Source organism: Centropristis striata, chromosome 22 (genome assembly GCF_030273125.1).
Source record: "Centropristis striata isolate RG_2023a ecotype Rhode Island chromosome 22, C.striata_1.0, whole genome shotgun sequence".
NCBI lineage: Eukaryota > Metazoa > Chordata > Actinopteri > Perciformes > Serranidae > Centropristis > Centropristis striata.
The window spans coordinates 4,624,300-4,650,274 of record NC_081538.1 but is presented as its reverse complement, the minus strand read 5'-3'; the positions used below and the strand labels follow the sequence as shown (position 1 = coordinate 4,650,274).

The 25,975-nt window shown below is 39.2% G+C and overlaps 1 protein-coding gene across 1 annotated transcript in view; it reads left to right on the top strand.

The window, feature by feature from the left end:
- cacna1c (calcium channel, voltage-dependent, L type, alpha 1C subunit) overlaps positions 1–25,975 on the top strand; it is a 226,639-nt gene that overhangs the window by 190,012 nt on the left and 10,652 nt on the right. Inside the window, exons 26-45 of the mRNA XM_059325882.1 lie at positions 11–118; positions 228–280; positions 550–696; positions 1,416–1,617; positions 2,820–2,978; positions 3,058–3,168; positions 6,553–6,636; positions 12,881–12,949; positions 15,695–15,832; positions 18,229–18,294; positions 18,657–18,748; positions 20,084–20,246; positions 20,981–21,108; positions 21,212–21,308; positions 21,757–21,859; positions 23,000–23,101; positions 23,271–23,398; positions 23,558–23,698; positions 24,962–25,326; positions 25,600–25,626. Coding sequence (XP_059181865.1) covers positions 11–118; positions 228–280; positions 550–696; positions 1,416–1,617; positions 2,820–2,978; positions 3,058–3,168; positions 6,553–6,636; positions 12,881–12,949; positions 15,695–15,832; positions 18,229–18,294; positions 18,657–18,748; positions 20,084–20,246; positions 20,981–21,108; positions 21,212–21,308; positions 21,757–21,859; positions 23,000–23,101; positions 23,271–23,398; positions 23,558–23,698; positions 24,962–25,326; positions 25,600–25,626 — 2,483 coding nt within the window. The remainder of the gene's footprint in view (positions 1–10; positions 119–227; positions 281–549; positions 697–1,415; positions 1,618–2,819; positions 2,979–3,057; positions 3,169–6,552; positions 6,637–12,880; positions 12,950–15,694; positions 15,833–18,228; positions 18,295–18,656; positions 18,749–20,083; positions 20,247–20,980; positions 21,109–21,211; positions 21,309–21,756; positions 21,860–22,999; positions 23,102–23,270; positions 23,399–23,557; positions 23,699–24,961; positions 25,327–25,599; positions 25,627–25,975) is intronic.

Sequence of the window (25,975 nt, the reverse complement as noted above, 5' to 3'; positions counted from 1 at the left end):
TTTTTTGCAGCATGTGGTGCAGTGCGTGTTTGTGGCCATCCGGACCATCGGCAACATTGTCATCGTCACCACGTTGCTCCAGTTCATGTTCGCCTGTATTGGAGTACAACTCTTTAAGGTAAAAAGGAAAGAAGGGGGCTCTGTGAAATATAATCAGTGATAATATCATGATCATGTTTTGTTTTTTTTCAATACTGAGTACTACATTTCTATATTCTTACCAACAGGGCAAGTTCTTCTCCTGCACGGACACCTCTAAACAAACTCAGGCAGAATGCAGGTAAGAAAGATTGACGTACACAAGCTGCTTTATAGAGTTTTATTCATAAATATGCTGTGTTTTAAAAGTAGCAAATTGCCAGTGAGAAAAAAAAATCAATTCTGTATAGAAATAAAAAAAATATGTCACTTCAAGATGCATCGATAATCCTTTTATAATTGCATCTTAGCCCTCTGAATCTGAATCAAATGGTGAGGTGCAGAGAGATTCCTACCCCTAATAAGTACTGAATAAAATATTTGAATGTGTGTGTGTGCTTGTATTTACAGGGGCTTCTACATTATGTATAAGGATGGTGATGTGGGGAAGCCTGAAAGGTCCCAGAGACTTTGGGAGAACAGCGAATTTAACTTTGATGACGTCCTGCAAGGCATGATGGCTCTGTTTGCCGTGTCGACCTTTGAGGGCTGGCCAGGGTGAGTGTCCATACAAACACTGAGCACACACATTTTTTTTTTAAATTTAACCTTTATTTAACCAGGGAATATCCCATTGAGATTAAGAACCTCTTTTTCAAGGGAGCCCTGGCCAAGAGGCAGCAAACACAGAATACAGTTACATATTTACATAACATACAGACCTTAAACACATCATGAGAAACAAGTGCATGTTATGGAATTGGCCTCAATAACTCTTAGTTTGGATTTAAAAGTGCTCAAAGAAACAAATTCAGTTAATTTCCATTCTTTCTGGCGCATATTCCATGCATAAGGTGCAGAGTAAACAAATGCCCTTTTACCCAACTCCGTACGAGCAGAAGGGACAGAAAGCAACAATTGATCTTGTGAACGAAGAGAATAAGATCCTGCATTTCTCACAGTAATTAAGCTGCAAATGTACGAAGGCAGCAGTCCCAATATTGTCTTATAAATGAAAGTATACCAGTGACTAGCCCTTCGAGTGGCCAGAGCAGGCCATCCTACCCGAGAGTATAATTCACAATGGTGAGTGGACATCTTACAGTTAGTAATGAACCTCAAAGAAGCATGATAAACAGTATCAATCATTCTAAGACATTTACCAGCAGCATTCATGTACAAAAGATCTCCGATACTGTATGCAGACTGTGGTCTTCTTACCCCCTCTGCCTCAGTTCCTTTAATGACTCTCCTCCACTTTCTCTGCCCTTCCTTAGGTTACTGTACCGGGCCATAGATTCTCACGCTGAGGACGTCGGGCCCATCTACAACTACAGAGTGGTCATCTCCATCTTCTTTATCATCTACATCATCATCATCGCCTTCTTCATGATGAACATCTTCGTCGGTTTCGTCATTGTCACATTCCAGGAGCAAGGAGAGCAAGAATATAAGAACTGTGAGCTGGACAAGAACCAGGTCTGTTTTATATCAACTGTTACTGAATTTGTGCATGCTTTTGTGTGTGGAAAAACTGCAGTTTTTATGCTTTTGTTTAGCAGGAAGACGGACATGAATGTTTCATTTTACAGAAGAAGAAAGTGACTCAGTTTGATCCATATGGGATTTTTTAAGGCAGATGCCAGTACTGATTTTACAGGAGGGAAATTCATCAATAATGATATGGTTTCTGATATAGTAATTTTGTGAGCTGGAATAAAAAACGACACAGATTTTTCACCAATAACTACAAATGTAGAAAGCACTAGAAAATAGAAAATAATATTAAACATTATTATACATTATACAAACAATGTATTACATCATCAGCCAATTCTATAAATGATAACAGAAAATAAAGAATAAATAAGAATAAAATAAATAGCGAAATAAATCATTACTGTTCAATTTCAGTCAATTGCTGACTATTTAAACAAAAATAATAAGAAACAAATTAATGGCTAACACCATTTCTAAATCGCACCAAGCAACATATTCTGCATTATATATCGTGTAAAAAAAATTACAGCAAAAGTTGGACAGCATATACACGATACCTGGTAATAATAATAATAATATCTGTCAACTCATATATTTGTTGCGGTCTAGTCATTTTTTTGTGTGATAAACATTTTATTGACTTTTTTTTTTTTTACAAAAAACACAACAAGCACCAATATCTACAAAAAGTAAGACAGAAAAAGAACAAATAATCTAAATAAAATTACAACATAAGTTAATGTCGGGGTCTAGTCATTTTGTCATTCAGGAGGCACAATGAGAGGGAATGAGGGCCGGGGAGTAGGGTGAGACATGGGAAAATCTGCAGAGGCTAAACATGAGTTTTAGCGGCTGAACTACTTCAGGAGGGAGCTGCAGCAGTTCAGACACAAGATGAGACTAAAGCTTAAAGAAGGAGCCAGGCGAAGTCCCTGCAGCTGTGATGATCCGTGTCTCCGCAAGAACATGGAAACGCACACAGACGATGAAGAGTAGTCTGGGTTGGAAAAAGCTTTTTTAGACTGCCAAAAGACAATTCTAGTTTTTAGAGTTTTTCCTCCATGATGCTCCGAGTACTGAGAGACGGAGTGATGAGGAGTTTAGGCACTACATCAACAGATAAAAGTTAAAGACCAATGTGCGTTTATGCATGCTCACTTGATTGTGTATGTGTCTCACAGCGTCAGTGTGTGGAGTATGCTTTGAAGGCACGTCCGCTGCGTCGCTACATCCCCAAGAACCCTTACCAGTACAAGGTGTGGTATGTGGTCAACTCCACCTACTTTGAGTACCTGATGTTCACACTTATCCTTCTCAACACCATCTGTCTGGCCATGCAGGTGAGTCTCACACACAGATAAAGAAACACACATTCCCTTTCTTCATGCACATTGACGAGTTGTTTGTGTGTCTTTGCAGCATCATGGACAGACCAAAAGTTTCAACGACGCCATGAACATCCTCAACATGCTTTTCACTGGACTCTTCACTGTGGAGATGATTCTTAAACTGATCGCCTTCAAACCCAGGGTAGGTCCACTATTCTAGCTGAGGAATAGATGTAGTGCAATGCAGTAGAGTGCAGGAAACAGAATCTTCTTCTGCAGTCAGTCAGATACTGCAGAAGATTTGATCTAATCAACGTACAAATCTGTGTATGACTACTTATATCCTAGAACCAATGAATAGAATAGTTAAGGCTGACTGAGTAGTCCAAGGCTTTATCGCTTCATTTATAAAGTTAACCTTCAAACTTTTCATTCTGTTTATTTCTGCACCGTTAGAGATAAAAATGAGCCTATATGTAATATTATAATAGTATCATACTATTTGTAGCATGGGATTGGTTCTGAATTCTGTACATTTTAGGCATTGAATCTCCTTTTTTTTATTTTTTTTTTTTTAAATAACTGCTCACTGATGTTAAACTGTATATTCCTAATCCCTATTTAATTTCCTCCAGATGATAATTACCACATCCTGGTTTTAGAACATGATTAGTGGATGGTATCATGTGGTTTTTAATCTCACTGCTCCCTTGTTACCCTGCTGTTGTTGCTATGAAGCCGTGTGGGTTTCAATCTTAGAACTTCCTAGTGCATCAGCTATTTAAACAGTAACAGATGGGAATGCTTTCCCTTATTACAGCAAGGTTAGCGGAAAAGCCATGTTTAGTATTATATTTTGACTTTTGTTGTGCAGTATAAATTGTAAATCACAAGATTAGATTAAAAAACATATATTTCCGGTTTTGAACATTTGACAGAAACACATAAAGCCTCAGTATTTCAGCTCAGTGACTTCTTTAATACACATAAAGTGAGCTGGAGAAATATGAAGGTGAAATTAAACAGCATGTTGAGGGTAATTTTTTTCTCTTCCTGTGTGTCACTTTTAACACGTTATACTCACTTAAATCAGTACATTTAATTTAAAATACACCATCAAGTGTGTTAAAAAACGAATTTTTACATTTTAATGCATTTATATAAATGAATTCATGAGTGACATCCACAAAAATATCAGTATTTGGGAGCCAGGGGTTTCTAACTATTAATTAAAACCTCATTAGTTTGCTTTAAAATCCAAATCATGTTCTACAAAATGTGTCCTTTTATCAATATGGATGATCTTGTAAAAACTTTTGAACATAATTATCCACCTGGACCATTTAGTCTGAGTAACATAATGCATTTCTATGTAGCATTTTCAGGCACAGGTGGTACCAGTTGGAATTAATGCCTAACCATGCAGGAAAACTTTTAAGGCTTGGGAATTGACTTCATGCTGAGTTGCATTGTGTATATAATGTTTAATGTCTCAAGTCAGGCTAATTTAAACTGCCGCATTTTTAAAAGCAGTTCTGCTGCACAAGTTGTAAACCTCAAGAAAATATACAAACTGATGCTGTTTTCATGAATTAAATCATTATTCTAAGTGCAGCATGAAGTCATGTTCCCAAGTCACATTGAACATTGCTAATGAAAATATACCACTTGATTTGTGTATCTGAGTGGTAACTCTTCCGGCACACACAGAGGACCAGCTCACTAACACTTTTACTTCTCAGGCATTACAGTCAAGTGGAATCAACTCTGTGTAAACAACGAATGCTAATGCCTTTTAACTTTTGAACAGGTCTCGCTGTCTTCCGCTTTTTATTTATTTAAACTGTGTTGTGGAGTTCAGAACATCTGAGCACATTGTTTGAGGTCTCTGTATCCAATTTTCTTCCCAGCTTACTGTTGAACTGGTATCTCTCCCCATTAGTTTGCCATCAATTTAATCACTCCATACATGAGCATTTATATCCTAATGCTGAGCTTTATTAATGTTATTAATGTTTAACCCTGGTTTTATATTAAAATTCTTACACCTCGAAACAACTTCAATAAATCCACTTAAGAGTCCAAAGAAGCATTTTTATATTTGCATAACCTTTAATGATGATACCTCCGCTGCTGCAGATGACAGATGATGAAGCTTAAAATAGATCAGTAGCTTTTCTTAGCAGCTTTTTTATGTCTGCCAATTTAGCAGTTTGAGGCAAATAATTTAGTGGTATTTGGTTGTACGGTACATACTTTTTTGTAAGTTATGCAGTTATTGTGGAGGTATGCTACAGTATATAGTCAATGTAAAATAAGACTAATAGGTTAGAGCCCTCACATCTCATTTCCTATCAGTGATGCTTCTAATTCCCCTGCCCTGACTTCCAACCATCTTCAGCCGTACAATAACTAACAGATTTATTCTAATCTTGTTGCACAATATTGGCACAAACATGGTAACATCATTAGCCTTCCTAGCCCACAGTGATTAAAAAAAGGAAAAAATCTGAATGCACTGTGGGAAAACAATCAGCCAGAATCTGAATGAGATGTAATTTGCTTTACAGTATATGGAAATGTTTCTGAAAAGGCCATGTGCCAGGCCAGTTTCCAAATTACCCTTGTTAGATCTTGGCCGTCTCTCCAAGTTCAAGTATACTAAAGCTGTGTGTGTACACCACAACACAACACGGGCTTTCTAAGCTGCAGCTCTTTCCTCCTACAGTACATATAATATATTTTAATTTTGCCACCCTAAATAATACTGTTTTGGCCTGAAGGTATGTGAATGTTTTTCATAAATGCTCACTTTGTACCACTGCTGGTGATTAATTGCCCTGAATAAGTTAAGCAAACAAAGTGGGCTTTCACTAAAATCACTGCAACAGTATTGTGGAATCGCCCCAAGACGCAGGTGGAAGACTTAAAGGGATAGTTCAGATTTACTGAAGTGGGGTTATATGAGGTTCTTATCCATAGTGTGTGCGTGTGTTAGTTCCCATATTATGGAGAAGCACACAGGAAAACATGTTGTAGCATCCTAAAAATACACCAAAGTCACACAATAACATAAACAAACTAAAGGATCAAGGCGAGGAGTTAAAAATCACTGTTTTTGTCAAAGGAGTCTGGTGGCTTTCAAAAGAGCATAGATAATAGCTTCAGTTCCCCTACGTAAACTTAAAGAGGGCTGTCTGACGGTGAGGTAAAGCGATGAAAATACTCTAAATATAGCACACACTTAAACTGATGGCGTGGATGAGTATGTCATACAACCCCACTTTTAAAAAAAATCTGAATTGTCCCTTTAAATAATTGCCATCTAACACGTTGTAACAGAGCAGGAACTTCAGCTGCACTTGATGAATAGATACTGGAGAGGAAACAATTTAATTCTGTTGATTAGAATTAAAATGTGTCCTTTCATGTTTTGGTTCATCAGCTGATTTTTTTCCTGTTTCCTCAGTGTACTGTACAACCTCATACCACCTTAATAGGGCTGCGAAGTGGCAGCAGATGTTGTTTTCCTTCTAACCTACCTCTCTTACCCTCCTCCTCCTCTTGCTCACCTCATCCTGTGTAGGGGTACTTTAGTGATCCCTGGAATGTGTTTGATTTCCTCATCGTAATTGGCAGCATAATAGACGTCATTCTCAGTGAGATCAACGTAAGTACGATGCCCACTTTCATTCTCCTTGTCACTCCCTCTCTCCTCCTTTCTCTCTCTCTCTCTTTTTCTGTCTTGTGCCCTCTTTGCTTCTTCTGAATCTTTCATTTCCTGCCACTCTCCTCTCCTTTGTGGCTCTTCTGTGTTGTGCTGTCTTTTCTCTCTTCATCTCTCTCTCTTCTTCTTCTTCTTCTTCTTCCTGCTCCTTCTTCTCTCCCTCCATCCTTAACTCCAAGATGGCCGCTGCTACTCAGGGGACCCCCCCTCCCCCCCAACCTCAAAGGTTCCCGAGCAAGAACAAGCTTCTTCCTGGGTTTCTTAAAAAGCAGAGGAAACAGAGGCAGGGTTTAGCTTTGAACACAAAGGCTTTCTGTCTTGCGTGCTCCTTCCTTATCCCTAACAGTATCTCAGATGTTGTCGGGTTCTTGTTTTTTTTTTTTCACTTTTTGTCAGACTGTGACATGTCCTCAGGTTTGATTCCCTAACTAACTGAACTAACTCACTGACCGCTCACAAACAGACTCACACATCATTTTTTTATAACTGCAGCAAAAGGGGCATTTTTTTTGTTGTGATTTTGTTGCAATTTGTTCTTTACTGTTGTTCTTGTTGTTGACATTTTCCTCTCATGGACAAGCATGACCGATCGCCGCTGCTCTTCCTCAGCTGTCCATCTCTTTCAGACTGCCCCTCCTTTTCTTTTTTTGCCTTTAAAATTTTGTTGATTCTTCCCCCTTTCTCCTCCGACTAAAAAAAAAAACCTCCAATGCTCATGTATATAATGTTTTTATCTTATTTTTCTCCTCTCTCCTTTAATTTCCATTCTTCCATTTTTTTAAATGTCTTATGTTCTGTCCTTTTTCTTCTGTTGTTTTTTTTCTGTTCTTTCCACCCCTACGCAGCATTATTTTGTTGATGCATGGAACACATTTGATGCCTTGATAGTTGTGGGTAGCATTGTTGACATAGCGATCACTGAGGTTAACGTAAGTAGTCCAACTCCCTCCCTCCCTTCCTGCCTGCCTGCTCTGCCATTCCCACACACACAAACAGACAGAGTGCCGATACCCATCTCGCATGCTTTCAAATGATTAGGAAACTTCAGCTGCACCACATTTGAACTTAAGAGACGGCTGAAAAAAGCCAGATGTAGCGCAATCAAGACAGAGCATAGTGCCCTGAGAAGTATTTGTGTAATTTAAAAGGTATGAAACACGTCTTTGACCCCTTTGACATGGTCACTTTCTATCATAATTAATATGCCTGTTGGGGAACTAACATCATTACTCCATCATATTATTTTTTAAATGTTAAAATTCATAGTTTATAAAAATGGAGGCTGCAGAACAACTTGTTATCGATGTTGCCTTTTTCCATTCCTGCACATTTATCTTCAGCAGTGTAACAAGGCTGCAATGAAATCTTTGTTCTCTTAGTTCTAGCATTATTTTGTATGGATTTTCTAACATTTGAAAGCGCTTCAGATTGGTATTCGTGCCTCAGTCTGCTGAGCATCAATAGCATCAAAAACTATTGCATTTGCCAATAGAACCTATTGCATTGTCTCAGCACTTGGTTTGGTTTCACATTTATTTGATCTTTTGTCATTGCCACAGGGGATAGTGTCCATTCCCCTGGCATGATGGACACTGTATAGCATGACATATGTAAAGGTGGTATATCCGGGCCTGGTACTGTATCAAATGTTTACTGAAAAGATCAGAATTTCTGCTACAGTTTCTCATTTTTGAACAATGGCGTTTTGACCCAGGGGTCATGAAACTCTCTCAATTCATAAAGCACCAGGGAAACTTTAAATTCAAATGAGAAAAATACAAGTTAGGTTTTTCTTTTTTTTTTACTCATCCGACAATATTAATGTGCAGACATGGGGAACAATTTGATCCATAAATGGATTTACTCAGGACCTGTGAAATTTATGTAAATGTATGTATGAATTCATTTACTATCGACGTGGAGGCCCTATGGTCAACAGTGGGGCTGAATAAGAATGAATATCCCAAACACAAGTCAAATGTTGAGTGTCTATCGTATTTACACTTCAGGGATAATTGGTGTTTTATTCATGGGATATTCAAAGTGCTCTTTGGCACAAGAATAGGCTGAGAACCATGTCAACTGCAAAGTGTGGCCAGACTGAACTCTTCTTAATTTAGCATAAGAAGAGGCAAAGTTTTGCTGCGTGTGCTGATTTACCAGAGAAGAAAATAATTGTATACTATGATCAGGCTGATCAAAGAGCTGATTGTCACATGAAGAAAACATTATTTTTACTTTGATGGAGTTTTTTGGTGCACTTTCTGCATCTCTAGTAGCAAACATCCAGGGAAAATGTGATAAATTTCGATACATTTGAATCTGAGGTGTTGGTATTTTGTTACCTTTCAACAGAGCCAGGCTAGCTGCTTATGCTAAGCTATATTAAGGGTATCAATCTTCTCATCTAAATCTTAGTAAGAAGCAAATAAGCAGGTTTCCCAACACTATTCCTCTTTCGTTCACAATTTATACTGTATCAACATCCACTAAGTCAACGTACATGAAGACATGAATGTAAAGTCTCAGGTTAGACTGAGATATACATGACCCTAAACATTAAGTTCATGTTTGCCTGAAATGCTCTCACACCCTCAACCTGCTGCTGGTTTGAGGACACGAAGCAGAGAAAAGATATGCACATGTGTACACCGGTATGTTCCCCCGTGGTGAAATGCAGTGTGTTTCACCTCAGACAGCACTGGTCAGGCATACAAATAAGGTTAGTGTATCCCAGGGGTGTGAACTTGGCAGTTGTTTTTCAGGCCTTTAGAAAAGGGGGAATCCATTTGTCCCCACGAGAGGCTGGCAAAGCCGCTTAGAAACAACACTGGGTCATTTCAAAATCGTATTCACTGGTTTTCACTAATTCTATCTAGTTATTACAGGGATTGATGTCAGGGGAATCACAAAAGAATCATAAAACCCTGTTGTTTCTTTGCAGAAATCAAATGTATCTGATCTTGAAGCGAGCATAGGAAAAAAGGGGTGTTTAATACATAAATATATACATAGACACTTAACAAGAGGAGTGGAAAAAAATCAATTTCTGTCAGGATCTGACAATAATTAACCACTGATGGACTAGCCACCTTTTTACTGGGCCAGAGATATACATCTTTGTCATCTATACAAGTCACTGATGTTGCACTTAACACTTTGGTTTGGAGTTTGCCTTTGATTTGGTTTGATTGATTTTGTTGATTGGTTTGCAGTTCTTTCTGAATGTTTCATTATTTTTCCTCTCTCACCTCTAACCTAAAGGCATGCCCCAAGTCGTTTTTTTTCCTTTTTCTTCTCTGGTGGTTTTTAATGATTTGGGTGACGAGATGCCCGAGCTACCTTTTTTCTTTTTTTTCTTTTTTAAGAAACCCTCCGCACCTCAATCCTGTCAGAACTCTTGTCTGTTTTTGAACTGGGACCCTGTCACTGAGAGAGACATTTTAGATTTTAGCCTGCTACTGCATTTTACTGGGCACTAAAGCAAAAGTGAATGCTTTTTAACGTACTGAGCAATGCAATTAGAAACTAATAGCAGCAGCTTGCCAACAGCTCCCTCTCTTTGCCATTGCATTCCTAAGTACACAGTGAAGTGCAGTAACAGGCCAGCTTTTAAAATGTTATCACTTTGCCTTTAGTAAATATTAAATGGCTAAAATCTCTCGTTTGAGTGCGCCCACTTCGCTGCTCTGTTGGGTGCTTGTTGACTTAGATTAGGTGCACTTTTTGTGGTCATCGAATCAGAATACTTCTTAATCCTGGGTCTCTAATTCTCCCCAGCAACCTGCGGGTGCTTCTTAAATCTTACATGGTTTCTTTTACGTTTTTGTTTTGAGTAGAAGTAGTGTGAACAGATCTGTAGTGGTTTGCTCTGAGCGGTGTCTTGCAGATGATGCCAGTATGAACTGCATCTATTTCTCTTTTTCTTTCTCTCTACTCGGAATGCCTCCTCTTCTCCTCTCCATCTCTCTCCCTCTCCTTCTGAGCTTTTTCAGTTCACTTAACTCTTCTTTTATGGATGTTTATCTCTATCTTTTCTCTGTCCTCTCTCTCGTTGTTTGCGGTGTTGCTTGCTCACCGGAAATGCAAGCTGGGTAACATGGGTCTCTTATGCTTTTCATGTACCCTAAGAGGTCAACCACTTATCTGCTTTTTATTTATAAAAAAAAAAAAAGATGATAGTAGTAGTGCATGTTTTTAATCCCAACACATGAAATATATTAACTTTTACGTTCCAGTATTACAACTTAAAAAACTGTGGATCAAACATTAAAGGGGCATAAACCTCAAATCTAGGGTAAGAATGCTCCAAAGAAACCCATGTTACATATTGAACTGACTGAACTGTTGACATTTTTGCTTGAAAACATGACGTGCAATGTGAGAAAACAGCTCGAGTTAATTTTTAATGACATATGAATCCAATGAGCTGCAACTCTAGTAACTCACATCTGCACTGTAGTTCAGCCTGAAGGGACTAGAGTATATGTTTATTTACAAACTGACAGTATTGTTTGGTTTGGATCCTCCTAGTCCATACTAGTCTCTGTAATTTGCTTTATGTCACTTAGTCACATAATGAGAAATACGATAATAAGGAACGATATGAGTGATTCACAGCTTTGATTTCACATAGAAATTGAAGCAAATTGACCCGTTTCAGTAATTCACACACATACACACGAACAAACACACTCAATCTTCCATATTTCAGTTTTAACTTAGTCCGCACTTATTGTAAATCAGAGCCATCTTCCCTCCCTCCGTCCTTCCTGCCTTCCTTCCTGCCCATCTTTCCAACTCATCTTTAAATTCCCTTTATCCATCACTCTTCCCTGCCTCCCTTCTCTCCTACAGTTGTCCTTCCTTCCTTCCAACTTTCCTTCCCTTCACCCCATAATGCCTCAGCTCTTCTCATCAGACATGTACACACACAAACACACACACACAGACATATACAGCAACATATTAGGGACATTGTAGATGTTTTTAAAAATCCCTGTGTCAATTACAGCATCATACATAGCCTCTCTCCACTTACTCAACCATTTATGCCTTTCAATAGAGTACAAGCTTGTAATATAAGGTTGTAAGATGACAAATTATTGTAACCTATGACTCTGTGTACATCATCAATGTGTGTGATCATAAAGTTGTGTGTATGGCTCTGTTAGACTTCCTTAAAAATATTTAATTTTGTGGTAAGGTATTTTAACTGAGCCAACACCAAAGCAGAGTGAACGGCCTCTGAGTCATAGATTGAACTTGTAGTTGATCTATCACTCCAGTGGTGTAAAAATGTTGTAATACCAGAGATGACCAGTGGGTGTCCCCCTACAGTTTGTTATTTTTGGGCTTCTCAGTGTTATATAAATACTTGTGGGCACCGATTTCCAAAAGCATCTAAAATCATCTTTGACTCTCTCAGATGATCTTAACTTCCTGTGTTTTATTATTGTGGTATTGTGATGCATCTTTGACCTGAAAGTAGATTAAATTCCACCTGGATCATGACTATTCTCAGGTCAGAGTAATGCTCGAATAACACATATTATAGGAGGCATTGTCCTTTAATGCTGAGATGCATTTGGTAAACGTAGCCTGAGTTAAGCTCAAGCTTCAACCACTGTTACTGTACTGCAGCTTCAGCTGGCAGAAAGAAAAAACAGATAGCTACAGAAGCGCCCTTCTTTCCTTTCCTCCATCACACACACAAACCCATGGGCTCACATGACAAAGACTTATGTCGCACATAGACACGTACACAATCTGCTCTTTTCCCCTCTGTGGCTGCCCCAGACCATCATTCATTATTTCGGCCCTCAAGGGAATGAACAGCAATTTCCCAAAATCCTAAATATCCTACATGTTTCAATCTTCTAGTGCTGTGATTCAGCCTGGTGTGGCCCTCACAGAGGACGGGTTCAGCCTCTATAAGCAGTAATATCTTACAGAATTCTCCCTCCTGGACAAGCTGAAATTATTTTTTTCACCTTTCCACCATGTGAGGGTTGATCAGAGACTCAGTAGCCTGTCGGTGTGTGAGTTATTTTTAGGGCTGGTGCAAAATTCTCACAACTATTCACATAAAACACAAAAAGACATTGATACACACACACACACACACACACGCACACACACATCAAGGCGCTGCTCTGGTGCTGATCTTTGTTGCCTTTCCTTAAAGCCAGCTGACTCCTCCTCGTCCTCCTCCTCCTCCTCTTCCTCCTCTCACCCCCCTGTGGTAAGGCCAATGGTACGCTCCGACGGTAACCTCGTCCGCCTCCCTACCTCCTCCACCATCCCTCCATCCCTCCATCCTTCCATCCCTCCTTCTGCTACGCCATCCATGGTATGATCCAAAAACTTTTGGCTTCTCATCCGTCCTGTCATCTCTCTCCTGTGTCGCTCCGCTGTCATCTTCTGCAGCATGTCCAGAGTAAAAAAGATGTAGCTGTTGTTTGTACTTTTACATGTTTGTATATGTGTGTGTATGGTGAAGGACACTGTTTTTGTGCAGGCCTAGTGTAACTGGAGTATTGTGACTTTCCCTGAGTGGTTATGTTTTTGCCATGGTGCCCGCTGCCCCCACACCTCCCCCGTGGCTTGCAACTTCCCCCCCCCCCTTCCCTTATGGGTGTGGTACCTTTAGTGCTTCTTCATGAGTGCAAGCCATCACGGTCACGCTATCACGCTGTCCCTCTTCCTTTCACTCTTCTCCACTGGCCTACTGTCTATCTATCTGTCTATCTTATCTATCTGTGAATCAGTCTATTTGTTCGGATGTATATAATATATATATGGATCTGAATAATTCAAACTATTCTTCATATTCAGACTCTCTCTCTCTCTTGCTCTTGCTCTCTCTCTGTTACACTTACTGTCACTGTACCTCTCCCGCTCACTGCCCCCACTCTCAATGGTGCAATGGTCCCCCCTGTGGTCCAGTTGTGGTATTACATGCAGTGCAGAATTTTAACTTTCACTCCTCCGAAGGATTTGTCATTTTCTGCATATCTGTCGGTGGAGTTTGGGACAACTCATGTCTTGGGTTACTTGTCAACACTAGAGCTTCACTATAAAAACATGTGACATCTACCTTAAAAAAGTACCCAAGCAGCTCCTAGTCATCCCAGAGATATATAATAATACAATTCATGTAGTGAATCTTCAAGTCAATGGTTTGTATAGAACATTTTAGAGACAAGGTGAGTTATTTCTCTATACTCTTGAAAAGTAACATTTGACATCTGTTATCCCAAACTGCAGTAAGATGTGTGGAGAATGGCTCGTTCTTTTTAGGAGCACACTGTGTTTTCTCTGTGGGATTAGCATAAAGAATTGATGGCCTCTTGGAAAAACACAAATGGCATGAAACAGACTTAGTGGTCAGATAGGAGGTTGTTCAGTTTTTAGGGTCACATTTAATTACCTAGCAGATTTATTATGGAACTTCTGTGGTTGCAAAGTTTAATTTTATGCATACTGGTACAATCTTTTTTGACCTTTTTGTTACCATTATTACTGTTACTATTGTTGCTGATAATTTGCTAGTTTTATGTAGGCTTCACCTGATCCATCTGCTGTTTTGCGGTATAATTGTATTACACTGGGTCCTTAGTTGCTGTATTAACTGCATCATGCTTTACACAAATCCTGATGTTGCCTTTGTTTTTCCGCCTTTTTGTCGCTGAGAATGAGCAGCAGCGGCATGAATAAATAAATCAGTATTAGAATAGCACTCAGCGAGATGGCTGAATATTTCATTATAGAGTTATTTCCTGTGGATGAGTACTGGGACAATAGACAGTTAGAAAGCTACAGTGCCTCTCAAGCTTGCACTTCAGAGCTTTACTATTTTAAATAAACCACAACTTTCCAAAGTATACAAAATAATAGCAGTGCCTTGAGAGGGGAAAATACTATGTATTATATGCAAGATGCTCTGCAAATAAAATTATTGCAGGTGTGAAAACAATTTCTAGAACAACGTAGTAAACAAAAAGTGAAGATGAAGAGATTAACCACCCATGGAAATATTGTTTTTTTTCAACCTGGCTGTGGCTGAATTAGGCGGTAATATCTTTAAAGTCATCTTTGGGTTGTGTCTCCGGGTGGCCAGTTGCTCCGTGACAGACAAACAATTAGCCTGCCTGCATGATTTATTGAAACAGGAATCTGCCTGCAGACTAGGATTCCTGTACTGTATCTGTTGTGAATTGTTATCAGTGATTTATGAAGGAGCTTGCCTCTGTCGATGGAAATCTCTCCGGCCTGGTCTCAGCTATTATACTTGTGCCGGTGCAGAAGTAAGTCTGTCAGCTTAGAATAAAGTATATTAATGCTTGTTTGATAAATGTCATTGCAAGGCTGGATTAACCTGTAATACGTTATAAAAACAACATCCAAGAGTGTGTTCTTCACCTTGATTATGACAGCATTGAGGTGAGACGAGGTACAGTAGAAGTAACAGCAGAACTTTTAAGTTTTGAAGTGTCAGTAATGTGTCTTTAAATGCTGCAAAATAACTTTGAGTGGTTGCACAGTTGGACGTATCTATTATTTGAAGTAAGGCTGAAGCAGGTGTATTTTTAGGAAACTGATAGAAGGTTTGTGGATCTCTTTGTTGCCATGTGATTTTTCCATGAAGCCAGAAAAAAAAGCATGATTGCCCGATTCTCTCCCAGATCTCTTTTGTCAGTTGATTTTGATGGGATTTTGTAGGACGCAGATTTCCATTTATTAACTTAGTGTGTATGTGTGTGTGTGCGTGCGTGTGTGTGTGCGTGCGTGCTATACATATTTGCATCCACATGTATCTGTGGGTGGGAATATGCATATGAATGTTACTTGTACGTCTGTGCGTGAATGTGTTTGTACGTTCATCTTTACCTGTGTGTGTACGTGTGTGTGCGTGTGTTTCCCTCCCTTACCTATCTGCATGTGTCCCCCATGCGTCCTGTGTTTTTTTTTCTAAAAAAACACCAAACCCCACCAAAAGGGACTGCAGAACTCTGAAGAGAACGCCAGGATCTCCATCACCTTCTTCCGGCTGTTCCGCGTGATGAGGCTGGTGAAGCTGCTGTCTCGCGGGGAAGGGATTCGGACCCTGCTGTGGACCTTCATCAAATCCTTCCAAGTGAGGGGAGAACCGGACACAACATGCTAGAGCAGGGGGTTGGGTTTACACAGGACTGAAATGATGGAGGCAAAGTGGAGCTTTAACCCTAATGTGACCCAGAGTAGAGCCCTTTTTTTGAGGCCATTGTACTATTTTTACTACATTTCACCGTATATAGGCGAATTTCCACAGTAATTCTGAAGTTTATTTGCCATATGTAAGTATTAGTATGACAACCAGTTTACTAGAATCAGTCAATAAGGTGATTATCTGCTGAGGAAATCCAGAATAGAATAATTTAACGTTATTAATGCTGTAAAAATCATCTTGTAATTTCAGGTCTGAGTCACATGGGGCTAAAGAATATCCTTGTTCTTGTGTAAATCCAGCCTGATTGAGTCTCACAAGCCACCTCTCCTTTCCTTGCCTCCTCCCTCCTCGTCTACACCTCCTCTTTTGTAAGAAATCATAAGGGTGGGACATCGGGACAGTTTAGCCTTTAGGAGGAAAAAGAAAGAGGGATGGTGTGAGGTAACGGAGAGGAGGTTTAGGAGTCTTGTTTCAGACGCAGGGAGGGATGTAGGGAACATGAAGCTGGGAAAGAGGCAGGAACTCAAGAACCTTAACCAGCAATCTATTTTCTTCTCTTTTCTACTCATCTGTCCTCTACTCCCTCCACTTCTTCTTCTACTCCCTTTTTCCTCCAACACCCTACTACTAACCCCTGAAAGCTCACCATTCCCTGTAGGCGGGTTTAAGCAGTAGATAAGTTTAACGAAGCACTCCACCAAAAAATGAAATCATTTGATAGAGAGTTTCGGGGAAAGGAAAATAATCTGTTCTCTCTCTTGTGTTAATTGGGACGGGCCTCTTCATGTTTCAGTGCAGTCATGGAAATTTGAAAAATTGGTGATACAGCAAAAACCAGACTTGTGGTGTTCGATTTCAAAACAGCAGTTCTCATGAATTTATTGCTGTACTTAAAGGGGAACTTCAGTGTTTTTCAACCTGGATTTTATTTTATTTTTCCATGTTTTTGTTTCTAAATGACTTATGGGGACAACAATTTTTGAAATCGCTCCAGTGTTGAGTGAGTGGCAATCTAAAGAACTCCTTTATTGGGCTCTCACTCACATTTCAGCTGTTATCTTTCAGCAAAAAGTCACCTCTCACAATCTTTCAGAAGAAGAACTTCTCCTGTCTTTCTCTGGAGGATCCTTTCTATATTGTTGTCAGACATTAATAATAACAATCTGAGCCTGTCAGTAGCAAAAACAACCACTTTTAGTGGACATTACTAGCATTTCAGATCCCTTAAGTAAAAGTACTAATACCGCACTGTGAAATTACTTCAATACAAGTAAAAGTCCTGCAAAAAAGTACAAATGTACCAAAAGTCTTTATGCAGAATGGACTCAGATTGTTTTATATATTCTAAATACAATATTAGATCATTTGTATTTTGTATCATTTATCTAAGCAGCATTTTAATTTTGTAACGATAGGGCTCATTTTAACTACTTAATATACTGTTATGAAGTTTAATAGAGAAAAAAAAGTCTAATCACTTTAAATTGATTGTGTTTTTTATGTTAAATTTTGACCTGCAAAGTAACTAAAGCTGTCAGCTAAATGTAGTGGAGTAAAAAGTACAATATTTGCCTCTTAATGTAGTGGAGTAGAAGAATAAAGTTACATAAAATAAAGTACCTCAAAATTTTACTGAAGTGCAGTACTTGAGTAAATGTTCTTAGTTACATTCCACCACTGAGGCCCGGCAGCTGCAGTGCTAATGGTCAATACTGGACCAGTTTCAAATCCTGTTGTTCCCACTAGTCATTTACACTCAAAACCTTGTGAAAATAAGTGCCCTTTATCCTCATTTTATTTACCAATGGATTATTCTACATATTATAATCAAACTTTTACTTTTTCATTTTATTCATCATGATTTGGCCCCAGTCACAGGGGTAATGTTAGCCAGGAGCTAGTCCCACACGGTCCAATCCCACCTCAGTCCCAGGTGTGTGAATATGGAAAAGGCCCCTGTTGCCAAGTTTGTTTCATTTACAAAACAGTGGGACTGGACTCCTGGCTTAACTCAGAGAGCAGTTTGTATTTTACTGAGGTTTTTCACTCCTAAGTCAGATGATTTGTCCTGGATTGTTTTTGGTGTTGTGCCACACAGGGCTGCAGAACAGTTCACTTTCACTTCATAAAGAACCAAGACATGTTTCATATTGCACCTGATAATGAAAAACAAAACTAAAGACATACGTGTGTGGTTACTTTTTCACAAGAATTTCCTACACTAATTGGATGTGTGCAATTTGAATGAAAGTGAATGGACTCCAGCCTTGGTGCAGGATAAAACTGTACACAACTTGTCACTAAAGTGTCTCTCTCCTCTTTAGGCTCTGCCCTACGTAGCTCTCCTTATAGTGATGCTATTCTTCATATACGCTGTCATCGGCATGCAGGTAAGCTGCTGTCTCGTCACCTTTTTTCCCTCCCTGTGTTGTGTTTTCTTCTCTCTCCCTCTCTCCTCCAGCTGGCCTCCATCCTGTGTCTGTCCTCCCGGAGTCTTGTCATGCAGAGTTCCCGTCCGGTCACGTCGTCCCTCTCTCCTCCACTACTCTTCCTCTTCTAGCTGTTGCTAGTCTCTGTCTCTCCTCCTTCCTCCTCCTTGTCTCTCCTTCAAGCTGTTAAAGTGTTTGTATCACTGATGATGAGAGGGACAGCGGCCTCTAATTGTGATTGTCCCAGAGAGCAATCACTTCCTCCTGTCAATGCTGACGTCATATCCTGTGTGCTGTGACTACTTCCTCCCCCTCCTGTGCAGATGTTTGGTAAGATAGCGCTGCGGGACAACACGCAGATCAACAGGAACAACAATTTCCAGACGTTCCCTCAGGCAGTGCTGCTGCTCTTCAGGTGAGGAAGATGACTGCGCTCCTCGTTTTCTCTCTCATCTTCCAAATTTTTCCCACTTTTCTTAATATCTACCCTTTTATTCGTTGTTTTAAAAGTCAGCATCTTCTGCTCTTTAGACAAAATCATTCTGCTGTTCTTCTTTAATGTTACGTCAACAACAATAATTTTCTTTTTCCCTTTTTGATCTCTTATATTTTCTCTCTTCCATTTACTCTGGAAAGCATTTTATACTTTACTGCAGAGGTTACCACTGACATTTTATGACAGCAGCGGGTTAATTAAATGCCAGGATATCTGTAAATGTCAAACCGACTCTGTGACTTGACTCTGCACAAGAGCCAATGTGGGATAATGTTTTGTCATTTTGTACTATGAGAGCGTGTTACTGCCACCGTGCCAGAAGTTAAAACGTTCTAATATATAACACTGATCCCCATTATATCAACAAAGATCTGACATAGACTCACCACCCACTTAGCAGCACATCAGCGCTATCTGTGCACCTGTATGCTCGGTATTTAGCTGATAATTGTTGCAAACACCTTCTTCAGTCATCAGGACATTTAAGCGCCTGGATCCGGTCTCAGAAACCTCTCTGTGCTGTGTGGTTGCGATGATGGTAAGATTCCATGCAGGGGACAAAAAAACACAGAAACTGAAAGGATAGATGAGGTATGATAAATTATTTTTCTAGTCATTTTGCCATAAAATCACAAAAAACATCTCTTCTATTTATTCATATTCTATGCACTGACCCCTTCATGGAATATATCAAAGCAATGAGCTTCCATTCAGGGAGACGGGATTCTTGGATACTTCGTACTGCAAAGAGTCAACACTTAAATAAAAGCAAAGCCCACAAAAACGATGACAGAGTTAGGAAGCTTGATAGTACTGAAGTATTCAGAATGGAAGACAGTAGAAGTTTGGACAAGGTCTTATAGGAAATAACATGTCTTTGCTGTTGCTCTATATATTCTGTGCATCAGGATATAATTATGTGATTGTTTTTTTAGTCTTTATGGTTTTCTCACTAACACTTGTGCTTATGTGTGTGTGTCTGTTTTTATGTGTCTGCCTTTCTGTCTTTGTATCTATGTGCGTGTGTTTTTTATATGCTTGTATGCCCTACGCATACATGCACGCATCCATGCATCTGTGTGTGTGTTAATGCATAAATGCACATGTGACCCCATGCTGGTGTCATGGGTGCACACATGCACACATCTATGCATGTACGTGTATTTCTAATGTATCTGTATACTTTTGCATGTTTATCTGTGTCAACGTGTGTGCGTATTTGTGTGGGTGTTTGCATGCATGTCTATCTATCAGATGTGCAACAGGTGAGGCATGGCAGGAGATCATGCTGGCATGCAAGCCCAATCGGCCGTGTGAGAAAGGATCAACCAATGAGAACAACACGGCCCACGAGGACTGTGGGAGCCACTTTGCCATCATTTACTTTGTCAGCTTCTACATGCTCTGTGCCTTTCTGGTGAGTATGTGGAGAGAGGGAAAAAATGTAGATTTTTAATGTTCCTCTTTTAAATGGCTTTAAAAACAATATATGATAAGATTACAGTAATAATCAATTACTGGTAAGGAAAATTAAATATATCTATGTCTTAGAAAAGCCATAAAATAAGAATAAATATGTAAAAGGAAGGAGGCTAAGAAAATAAATGTGGAAATATAAAGAGGAATAAAAAAAATTATAAGTAAGTATATTTATACTATTAAGATAAATAAATAAAATAATAAATAATTGCTTAAATATAAAGACAAAAAATAAAAGAATAATTATAAATATTTTTATTTTTACATTTATTTGTTCCTATATTTCTGTCAATATATTTTTATATTTGTAAAAAAAAAATAGAGTTTTTTAATTATTGCATTTATTCTTATTATTTTCTGTATTGTTTTATCTATTAAGTGCAAACTGTAAAAAAAAATTACAACAAGTATTTTGCATAATAAAGGGATAACAAATGTACGAATAACATTATATAAGAAATATACAGAAAAAAATAAAGGAAAAATATTTTAAAAATCTGAATAAAATACTGCATTTTAACATAATGTAGAATTATTCCTTTCAAACATAAGTTTTACAGTCATTAAATTTTACATTAAATAGGTTTTAGAGTAATTCACTGCATGATGTTATCATTTAAAACAGGTAAGATATAATCTTGTAGTTTCTAACTGATTCCTGAATCTCCTCAGATCATCAACCTGTTTGTGGCCGTCATCATGGACAACTTTGACTACCTGACACGTGATTGGTCGATCCTGGGGCCACATCATCTTGATGAATTCAAGAGGATCTGGGCTGAATATGACCCAGAAGCAAAGTAAGTTTACAGAGAATTAACTACACTATATCATGCAAAAAAATGTGTCATTCATCTGCAGTGGTTGTGTAGGTAGTCAGTAAAATGTGCCGTCTGTTTCCAGGGGGAGGATAAAGCACCTGGATGTGGTGACTCTTCTGCGGAGAATCCAGCCTCCCCTCGGCTTTGGAAAGCTCTGTCCGCACAGGGTTGCCTGCAAGGTAAACATAAACACACACATGGTCCCAAAAATGCCCAAACATGATGTACAGGCTGCAAAAAATATACAAAATATTTTATCAGGCTTTCAAATTGAAGTATTCAGAATTTATACTGCTGCTTTATTTAAATCACTCTATTTGCCAGGTGTGATAAATATACAGAAATGTGTCTTTGTGATATCGATGTGATGACATATCGACAGCTCATAACACCTTCCACAGTGACTCAAATGGCACGTCGACAACAGATCGTACAGAGTAAATATTTTAGATATTTAGACATTGACATCTCTCCAGAGGAAAATGAATAGTGACCGTAGTGTCAAACCACTGTCTGCTAATTTCCAACAAACTGTCGGCTGCCAATAGATGTTGGCAGCCGACAGTTTGCATAGGAAATGTACCTGTTTCATTGAGAAATTTAAACATAATGTTTTCTCTCCTGTAGCGGCTGGTGTCGATGAACATGCCTCTGAACAGCGATGGAACAGTGATGTTCAACGCCACGCTGTTCGCCCTGGTCAGAACTGCACTCAGGATCAAGACAGAAGGTAACAGAAACACACATGAACACTCTAATGCACAGGTACAAGTTGCACACTAATACACCTGAAAGCTGCCCAGTACAACCACATTCTGATCTAATGGCCAGTAAGCAGCTGCACTGGAGCAGTTAGGGTGGGTGGTCTTGCTTTGCTTACTCTGGATACAGGTAAAGCTGCAACAGTGCTCAGTGCAGCCTGGGCATTCGGCTGCACTCGCCAATATTAATTTGGCTGCAATGCGTGAAAGCAGCTCTAGTTATAACAGCTTTTATGTTAACCAAATTTTCACACATCAGAATGATATATTGAAATGCCTAATGCTGCAGCATCAAGTTGTCCTGACTCTCACTTTGTTGCCCTGTTTTATTCCCAACAAAACACAATAACAACACTTCAGGCACATATAAATCCTGGTAATCCTTGGACTCCATGTTAAATGCAAAAACAATACATTGTCCAATAGATACAAATACAGACACTGTACTTAAGTATTTCTATTTTATGTAACTTTTTTTTTATTGTAACTTTTTTCGATGCAAATATTGTATTTTTTACTCATTACATTACATTCAGCTGCCATCTTTAGTTACTTTTCAGGTCGAGATTTAACATAAAACATGATAAATTTAATGTGATTAGACATTGTATAATAATAATAATCCAATAATATATTTGAAATATATAAAAGTGTGGCCATTCTACATAACTTTTGAAGAGGTATTGAAGTACTTTTGATACTTTAAGTTAATTTTGATGCTGATACTTTTGTACTTTTACTTAAGTTTTGAATCCAGAACTTTTACTTGTAAGGGATCTGAATACTTTTTTTCCACCGCTGGCTCGCTGTATAAGACCGTAGTTCAATCCAGTGTTGGCTGCTCTTGGAAAAGCAGTAAAGAATGCAGGATAAACAAGAAGGCTTCCAAGCACTCCGCAGCAGTAAGAAATGTCACTATTAACAAGGAAGGATACAGTAAAAAGACAAATCCTTTTTTTTTAAATGTTAAAATAACTAAAGAGAAAGATGTCGACATATGTACAAACACACCTGCATTGGGGCCCTCACACTGGGCAGGTTCTGTGTTAATATAGTGTGTAAATACTTCTTCAAACCTTACAGTATGTGTACTGTTTGTGTGTGTGCAGGTAACCTGGAGCAGGCCAATGAGGAACTGAGGGCAATAGTAAAGAAGATATGGAAGAGAACCAGCATGAAGCTCTTGGATCAAGTAGTGCCCCCTGCTGGAGGTATTTATACTCTGCAACACAGTTTGATACTCAAGAAGTTATTTTTATAATTTTCTTTTATTTCTTTGACCAAAATATCTGCAGCATCCCTTGCAACAGCTTTTCTGAAAATTACGAGAAGGCATTATTTTAAGCATAAATGTAATTTTTTTTTTTTTTTTTTTTGTAGATGATGAGGTCACAGTCGGGAAGTTCTACGCCACCTTCCTCATCCAAGAATATTTCCGCAAGTTCAAGAAGAGGAAAGAACAAGGGCTGGTTGCCAAGGTGGCCCCCAAAACTGCCCTCTCTCTGCAGGTACACAAACATACAAAGGTTTTGCATGTAGAAGGCTTGTTGTCATGAATTAACTGCAAAAAATGTTTTGTATGGATGTTTTGACAGCCAAATAAACATTTTGGTCACTGTGTTATTCCATGTAAGTGCAGCTCTTGAGTGTGTTTGGTCTGTGTGTAGGCGGGCCTGCGGACATTGCATGACATCGGTCCAGAGATTCGGAGGGCTATCTCTGGAGACCTGACCGTGGAGGAGGAGCTGGATAAAGGCCTAAAGGAGCCGGTGTCGGCTGCATCCGAGGACGATATCTTCAGGGTAAAGGTTGGATACACACACCCTCACTCACTCTCCAGAGAGAGAGAGCGAGAACGAGAGAGAGAGAGAGAGAGAGAGATGATCAGCGCCCAGCTTGAAGCTACATTACTGCTCCATGCACAAACACAGTCATGCTTGCATGTGCTCAGAAATTAAATAAAACATTTAAAAAGCCTCATTTCTCCACCACATAGCTTGGCTACCAACCACAGTACCTACTGAACTAAAGTTTAAATTGAAAGTAAAAACAACAGTTGAGCACTGTAACTGTAAGCCTCTGACATTAACTATACACACACATGCACACTTCTTCGCTAAAGGGTGAGTTATGCTAGTTATCACCATCCATTTTCAATGTTATTGCAACATTCATGCACTTGTTTACTGCTGCAAATGTACTGAAATAGCTGGTTTAAACTCAATTTAACTTTAAGAGATTTAATGCCTGATTTATCCAGTCTCATAATATCATTCTGCTCCCATATCAAATGCACCACGGTGCACCAGGGCTACTGTAGGTTAAAAAAAAAAAGTTAAAAATTACGAGCTGAAGGAGAAAAAAATTCTGAGATTAAAGCTGTAAATTTACGGAAAAAACTTGAATATTTATTGAGATTATAAAGTCATTAGTTCTTCATAAATGGTGATTCTGGGCTAAAATCAGGAGTATTTCCTCAAAGCTAAATCCAATTACAAAGTCTAATTTAATAAGGAAATGCACTGCAGGCATAAAACATAGCAAGTCATGCAAAGTTAAGTGATTGAGGAAAAAAACACACAAAAAACACTGTTTTCTAAGGGTTGTTTTGCATTTTTTTCTTGAAAGTGTATGACTTAATAATCAAAGACAATATCGTAATTTTCCTCAATGTACAGCTTTAATCTCTATAAATATTAGCTCCATCTCCCGGTCTGTTTTTTTTCCTTTAATGGCCCTAATATGTCATTGTACAAATGTCTGTCCGTCTAAGTTAAAACATAAATTTCAGATTCAAGATTAGCTTGCAAATACAACCTCATCTTGGGTTGCGACACAAGGCCTTTGCTTTGCATTTCCATCTTGGCTGATTCAAATGTTGTTGCTGCTAGCAGTGAATGTGATAGAGGTACTTCTGACTGAGTGTTTGAGTGTAGTAAGATCTAAAGATATATTGACTTAAGCTTTATTTTGATTTCCTGTCTTTTCCATGATTCTCATCTTCTCTATCATCTTTCCTTTACTGTCTCTCTCTCCCTTCTCCTTCACCCTCTTCTCCTCTCACCCCACAGCGTACGGGTGGGTTGTTCAGCAACCACGTCAACTACTACAACCAGAGCGACGGCCGCGGTTCCTTCCCACAGTCCTTTACTACCCAGCGTCCATTGCACATCAGCCAGAAGGGCTCCCCTTGCGAAGGCGAGAGCCCATCCCATGAGAAGCTCATGGACTCCACCACCTTCACCCCTTCCTCTTACTCTTCATCTGGCTCCAATGCCAACATCAACAACGCAAACAACACCGGCATGGTCGGGGTGACGACCCAGGGCATCAGTCGATTCCCAAGCCCGTCCATAAGCACTGTGGACGGGCACACAGGACAGCCGCTCACCCCAATCCTGCTGCCAAGATCTGCGTGGTGCTTTCCTCCAAAGAGGTGAGTGAAGGCAGGACACAACCTTTGGTATAAGTGTATAACATGTTTTTCTCTTACTCAACTGGAGTCTTTTTCTCCTTTGCTATTTTATGTGCTCTTGCACTGAGGCAAGAATTATTAGTCTGTCTTTCATTTCCCGACCGTCATCACAGATTTTAAACTAGCCAGTAAACATAATAAACGACATACAGACATAAATGGTTCTTCTATTTCCTTCACTTTCTTTTTCCTTCCTCCTCTCTCTCCCTGTCTTTTGTCTCTCGTGGCAAGCAGGACGTGTTTTTATGACACCCTCATGCGGTATGTTGCCAGGGGACAGAGAGAGAAAGTGTATGGTGTGTGTGTGCGTGTGTGCGTGTGTGTTGTGTTAGTCCCCTAACTGCGTGCAAAAAGGACTCATAATGCTACATAAAATGGCATTGCTGTCAGAGTGCTATAGTGAGATTTGCTATGCACATAATGCTTTGGTTGCAAAAGCCAGGCTCTATGCTGCTTCTATAAAATCTGCTAGCAGAGCTGTGGATAGATAGTTTGGTGCAACAAGGCCAAACCTTTCCTATCAAAGGCTCCTATTGCCGCTGTTCTCTGCTATTGTATGGCAGGTCTGGGTTAGACAATATGTATGTTTTTGTCCTATATTCTGCTCTTT